The sequence below is a fragment of the Cervus canadensis genome, chromosome 11 (assembly GCF_019320065.1).
Source record: "Cervus canadensis isolate Bull #8, Minnesota chromosome 11, ASM1932006v1, whole genome shotgun sequence".
Classification (NCBI taxonomy): Eukaryota; Metazoa; Chordata; class Mammalia; order Artiodactyla; family Cervidae; genus Cervus; species Cervus canadensis.
The window spans coordinates 75,563,963-75,570,830 of record NC_057396.1 but is presented as its reverse complement, the minus strand read 5'-3'; the positions used below and the strand labels follow the sequence as shown (position 1 = coordinate 75,570,830).

The 6,868-nt window shown below is 47.7% G+C and overlaps 1 protein-coding gene across 1 annotated transcript; it reads right to left on the bottom strand.

Annotated features, from left to right (window-relative positions):
- Window positions 1-2,270: 2,270 nt before the first annotated feature.
- LOC122449468 (olfactory receptor 6Q1) lies at window positions 2,271-3,224 on the bottom strand. The gene has a single exon (XM_043481044.1). It carries the CDS (start codon window positions 3,222-3,224, stop codon window positions 2,271-2,273), a length of 954 nt encoding a protein of 317 aa, XP_043336979.1.
- Window positions 3,225-6,868: the final 3,644 nt, after the last annotated feature.

Genomic DNA, 6,868 nt, shown 5'->3' with positions numbered 1-6,868 from the left:
ACACTACTATACATAAAATAGGTAACTAGCAAGGACCTGCTATGTAGCACAAGGAACTCTACTGAAATATTCTGTAATGGCCTATATGGGAAAAGAATCTGAAAAAGAGTGGGAATATGTTTATGTGTAACTGATTCACTTTGTTGTACACCTGAAAGTAATGCAACTTTGTGAATCAACTGTACCAGAAAATAAAGCTTTTTTAATAAAAATAACAGAAGCATGGTTACCGAGGAACCTTGCATACGGAGGGCCAGCTATAAGTTATACTTTGATTTTTGACCGTTTGGAGAGTCAGTGCCCCTAAGCATTGTTCAGGGTGAACCGCATAGTGTTGAGGCTTGCTTTCTTAGGTTTTAAACCCTCAGAAGAGAAAAGGTAAGATAACTACGGAAGTCTAAATAGTGGTTACCATTTGGGGGAAGAGGCGACTATGACTGGGAAGAGGTCTGCTGGGGGCAGGTTTTGGGGGCACCAGTTCAGTTCAATAGCTCAGTCATGTCTGATTTTTTGCGACCCCATGGACTGCAGCTCACCCGGCCTCCCTGTCCATCACCAACTTCAGGAGCTTACTCAAACTCATGTCCATCAAGTCACTTATGCCATCCAACCATCTCATCCTCTGTCGTCCCCTTCTCCTCCTGCCTTCAATCTTTCCCAGCATTGGGGTACCAATGATGGTTAATTTCTGGATTTAGTATTCAGTATATTAACTTGTTGGTCATTATGTAATCCATTAAGCTATATGGTTATGTTATATTCACTTTCCTAAATATGTTTTTTTTAAGATATTTTTCTGTGGATCTTTTTAAAAATCTTTATTGAATTTGTTACAATACTGCTTCTGTTTTATGTTTTGGTTTTCCAGCCACAAGGCATATGGGATTTTAGCTTCCTGGCCAGGATCGAACACTCACCCCCTGCATTGGAAGGCAAAGTCTTAACCACTGGACCATCAGAGAAGTCCCTCCTATCTGTGTTTTATATTTCACAATAAAAGGGTTCAAAAAGAAAAAATTTAATAAAAATAATTGGATAGATTTATTTTCAAAAGGAAAAGAAACAAAAAGAAGTGATGAGGAAGAGAAGTGTGTGCTGCTGACTGGAGGCAGAGAGCTTCCCCCACAAAAATCAGAAAGATACAAGGAACTTGGATCCTCAAATGCCTCTTGAGCAGAGCCAGCCACCAACATGAAGCACTCACCTCAAACTCTGGCAGGAAAGAGGAAGTCTCCTTCCTTCTTTAAGCTAATATAGTTAAGAGTTTCTTGTCATAGCAGAAGTAGCATTTTACTTTAATACACAATCCATAACTTATATGCAGAGTACATCATGAGAAATGCTAGGCTGGAGGAAGCACAAGCTAGAATCAAGATTGCCAGGAGAAATATCAATAACCTCAGATAGGCAGATGACACCACCCTTATGGCAGAAAGTGAAGAGGAGCTAAAGAGCCTCTTGATGAAAGTGAAAGAGGAGAGTGAAAAAGTTGGCTTAAAGCTCAGCATTCAGAAAAATAAGATCCTGGCATCTGGCCCCATCACTTCATGGTAAATAGATAGGGAAACAGTGTCAGACTTTATTTTGGTCTCCAAAATCACTGCAGATGGTGATTGCAGCCATGAAATTAAAAGACGCTTACTCCTTGGAAGGAAAGTTATGACCAACCTAGATAGCATATTAAAAAGCAGAGACATTACTTTGCCAACAAAGGTCCATCTGGTCAAGGTTACAGTTTTTCCAGTGGCCATGTATGGATGTGAGCGTTGGACTATAAAGAAAGATGAGTGCAGAAGAATTGAAGCTTTTGAACTGTGGTGTTGGAGAAGACTCTTGAGAGTCCCTTGGACTGCAAGGAGATCCAACCAGTCCATCCTGAAGGAGATCAGTCCTGAGTGTTCATGGGAAGGAATGATGCTGAACCTGAAACTCCAATACTTTGGCCACCTAATGTGAAGAGCTGACTCATTGGGAAAGACCCTGATGCTGGGAGGGATTGGGGGCAGGAGGAGAAGGGGATGACAGAGGATGAGATGTCTGGATGGCATCACCAACTGGATGGACATGAGCTTGAGTAAACCCCGGGAGTGGTGATGGACAGGGAGGCCTGGCGTACTGCGATGCGTGCGGTCACAGGGAGTCAGACACGACTGAGCGACTGAACTGATCCCGTAACTGGTGACTCCCAGGCCTCTGCTCCATTCCAGAGTGCTCACCACGCCCCTTCTAGGAAGCTAGGCACGGATTCCGCCCCTCCAGCACCTGCCTCCTCACCGACCTTTCCAAGACCTGCAGGAGAAGGCTCTCCCCAGAGCCCCCTTGACCTCGTGGTTTCGGAGACTGTAGATGAGGGGGTTGAGCATGGGCGTGACGATGGAGTAGAAGACCGACACCACCTTGCTGAAGCTGACGGAAGGGGCCGCTCGGGTGCGGGCGTACATGAAGAAGAGAGTGCCGTAGAAGAGGCTCACCACGCCCAGGTGGGCCGCGCAGGTGGAGAAGGCCTTTCTGCGCGCCGCGGCCGCGCGGAGCCGCAGCAGCGTCCAGACGATGCGGCCGTAGGACGCGGCGATGGCCGCGGACGAGGCCAGGAGCACGGCCAGCGAGACCAGGAGGTCTGCGGTCTCCTTCGGGCCGACGTCCGAGCAGGCCAGGGCCAGCAGCGGCGAGGCGTCGCAGAAGAAGTGGTCGATGACGTTGGGGCCACAAAACGTCAGTCGGGACATGAGATAGATGGGCAACGCGGGGGTGAGCAGGCCCCCCAGCCAGCAGGCGGCTGCCAGGCGGCCACAGGCGCCCCAGGACACCAGCGCCCCGTACCGGAGAGGCAGGCAGATGGCCACGTAGCGGTCGTAGGCCATGGCGGCCAGCAGCAGACACTCCGTGGCCCCGAGGAAGGTGAAGATGAAAAGCTGGGACAGGCAGCCCGCATAGGAGATCCTCTGGCCTCCAGCCACCCCAAGGAAACCCGCCAGCATCTTGGGCACCGTGACTGAAGTATACCCGATTTCAAGGCAGGACAAGTGCGTCAGGAAGAAATACATGGGCCTATGGAGGCGGTGGTCCAAGCCCACCACCAGGATGATGGCCAAGTTCTCCACCAAGGTGAGCAGGTACATGGTGAGGAAGAGGATGAAGAGGAAGAGGCGTGTCTCATGGGCCTCAGCGAAGCCCAGCAAGACAAACTCCGCCATGTGGGTCTGGTTTGGGGTGTCGGGCTGCATAACAAACTCCGCCATGTGGGTCTGGTTTGGGGTGTCTCATAGCCTCACAGATGAGGACAACTCGGGGAGAACCTGTGGGATGTTGGACTGAAGGATCTTTCACTTCCGGAGAGGAAAATAAAATCAAGATGCTGGCCTTAACTCTCCAAAAAAAAAAAAAAAGAAAAGAAAATGTACAGCCTGTGACGGGCTCCAGAAAACAGATAATTTCAGGACAAAGTGAAAAGTGCTAGATAGAAATAAGATGGAATATTAATACGGAGCGCAACCCGTCTTCAAGAATCAGGGAAGTCTTCTTGGAGAAAGGGCTGGCTAAATTGGAACCTGAAAAATAAGCATAAGTTGGTGAGATAAAAGAGAAGTAGAGAAGTCATAGAAAAAGGATAAAATCTCGGACTTCAGCAAGAACAACCTGCATCTGGGAAACTTCAAGTAGATGCAGTTTACAATGGGAGTTAAGAGCTCAGTTTCCTGGTCAAGCATTCCTGACTTCAAATACAAAAGAACCTGGCTAACAGGGTGAAAATTCAAATTAGATAATCCCTCTAAAGTATTTATCATGATAGGGTTAATAAGTACTAGAGGTTACTACCCTTCAAGTCCATTCATGTTGGTGATAATGGCAAGTTTTCATTCTTTTTTATGGCTGAAGACTATTCCTCTGTGTGTGTGTATACTTCTTCCTTATCATTCATCTGTTGGTGGACACTTTTATCCTTAGTGAAATAAGTCAGAGAAAGAAAAGTGCTGCAAGTTATCACTTACATGTGAAATCAAAATAAAACAAATGAATGAATATAACAGAACAGAAACAGACTCACAGATACAGAGATCAAATTAGTGGTTACCCATGGGAAGAAAAGAGCAGGGAGCGGCAAGTTAGGGGTAGAGGATTAAGAGGTACAAGCTACCAGGTATAAAATAAATAAGCTACAAAGTTAGACAGCTTATTTATCTCTATAGGATATAGCACAAGGAATATGACCAATGTTTATAATGACTATAAACAAAATACAACCTTTACATTGAGAATCCCTATATCACACACATGAACATATAATCTGGACATCATCTATACCTCAATAAAAGTACATACGTACATACCACGGGAAATTTTTTAATGTTGACTTTATCCTGGCATGTTTTTTAATGTTGGACTTCCCTGGTGGCTCAGACGGTAAAGCATCTGCCTACAATGCAGGAGACCGGGGTTCAATTCCTGGGTCGGGAAGATCCCCTGGAGGAGGAAATGGCAACCCACTCCAGGATTCTTGCCTGGAAAATCCCATGGATGGAGGAGACTGGTGGGCTACAGTCCATGGGGACGCAAAGAGTCAGACATGACTGAGTGACTTCACTTTCTTTCTTTCTTTATCCTGGAATAGATCATAGAGGAGAAATGACTTCACTGACCTTGAGAAGCAAGCTAGGACAACGTCGTGAAGTGACCAAGTTAAGAGGAAGGCAAAGGATAACAGAGAGCCTTGACGAGTTCTCAGCACAGGAGTGATGCAGAGAAGGGGTCAGTACGCTGTGCCGGAGCAGGCCTGGAGAGGAGGAGACCAGTGGAGAAGAGTGGCCGTTTCAAAACTCTTGGACACTCTTCCCATTAGAAAGTGGAACCGATAAAAAGGAACGAAACCGGGTCATTTGTAGAGCTGTGGATGAACCTGGAGTCCGTCATGCAGAGTAAAGTCCAAAAGAGAAAAATGTCCCATATTAACGCATGTTTGTGGAATCTAGAAAAATGGCCCTGATGAACCTATTTGCGGGGAGCAATGGAGACGCAGACGTGGGGAACGGACTTGCGGACACAGCGAGGGCAGAAGAGGGTGGGGCAGACTGAGGGAGCAGGGCTGACGTATACACACGGCCGTGCGTAAACAGGCAGCTAGAGGGAAACGGCTGTAGAGCCCAAGGGGCCCGAGGTGCTCAGTGATGACCTGGGGTGTGGGATGGGGCTGGGAGGGAGCTCGCGGGGAAGGACACATAAGTACACAGACCACTGCCTCACACCGTTGTACGGTAGAAACCCACACAGCACTGGAAAGCAGGCATCCTCCAATTAAATCTTTCTAATTTAAAAATAAAAATTTTTTTTTAATTTAAAAAAAATTTTTTAATGTTTTTAAAAAAAGAGAGAAAAAGGTGGGTCAATGGCCACTCCCCTTGAATCTGAGTTTTGTAGCTGCTTCACAACAGCATGTGTGCAAGCGTTATCACTCAGTCATGTCCAACTCTTGGCAACCCCGTGGACTGTAGCCCTGGACTCTGTCCAGGGGATTCTCCAGGCAAGGATACGGGAGTGGGTTGCCATTCCCTTCCCCAGGGGATCTTCCCAACCCAGGGATCAAACCTGCGTCTCCCACATTGCCATGGACTCTTTACCATCTGAGCCACCAGGCAAGCGCTTCACAGCAGAGTTGGATGGAAGCGATGCTGTGCCTGTCTGCAGGCCTTAAAACATGGCTTCCTCTGCCTGCTTCCTGGAGCCCAGCCCCCGTGGCATGAGGAAGTCCAAGCAGCCCGCAGCAAGGCTCAGGTGGGGAGGGACCCAGTCCTCAGTCCCGGTCCTGACCTCCCACTCACAGCCGACACCACATGCCAGCCGGGTAAGTGAGTCGTCTGGGGTGTGGACCCTCCAGCCCTGGGCAGGCTGGCCCAGATGACCGAAGCGTTACCTGCTGGGCCATCCCCAAGTTGCAGATTTTGAACTCAATCACTGAGCATCAGTTCTGTCAGCCGCTAAGCCTCGGAGAGGTTTGTTAAACAGCAGCAGATAACGGAAAGCATTACATACCGGTTGTGTAACCTCGGACACATTATTCAATATCGCTGAACCTTTGGAGGAAAACAAATCATGTTTTGCCTGTGGTTACAAATGCCTGAACTGGAATTTGAATCCAGGTTTGCCAAGGTCTAAAACCCTTGCTCTTTCCTCTAAAAATTAATTGATGCCAGGTTCCCTCTGGCATCAACATTTCATGATTTCCTGGCAACAAAAGCTTGTAGAGATACAAAATCAGAAAGAAACAAGGTCAAAGTCTTCAGATTCCTGCCTGTATCTTCACCACACCTAAATCCCGGCTCTGACCTCCCCACAGTGGTGGCGGGGGGTGCGGGTGGGGGCGTCTGTAAACACTGGTTTCCTGAACAAATCATTGCATGCAGCCCCAGAGACTTCATGCCTCTGTTGACTCCAGGAAATTTCAGAGCACAGTTCCAGCACACTTCGCCCCTTTGCAACTTGGCTTACAATGTAGCATCCTGGGCGCAGTGCTCACCCTTCCCAAGACCCTTCTGTGTCTTTACTGCACACAGATGCTGTAGAAGCCTGCCTTCATAGTAAAGCTTTTCAGAAACGTTCATTCTTTTCCATAGTCATTAAAAGCACAAGATTTAGAGTCCAACAGATCTGGGATCAGGCCCTGTCCCTGCAGCTCACTAGCTTGGTTGCCTCATCCATGAATCGTTAGTATTATTTCTAAATCTTGCCAGCCTTCCTGGTGTGACTCAGGTTTGATAGTCTCATTGTTTAGTAGGAAGACTTTTCTCATTCATGCGTATGTGTATGCAGATCAGACCACAAAAATGCACAGGACACCAGCTCTGTGCCAACTGAACCAGAGGGGCATTCGGGCAGA

Bases quoted from the DNA above. Each gene is read 5' to 3' on its own strand.
- LOC122449468 (XM_043481044.1), bottom strand. From the start codon at position 3,224: ATGCAGCCCGACACCCCAAACCAGACCCACATGGCGGAGTTTGTCTTG.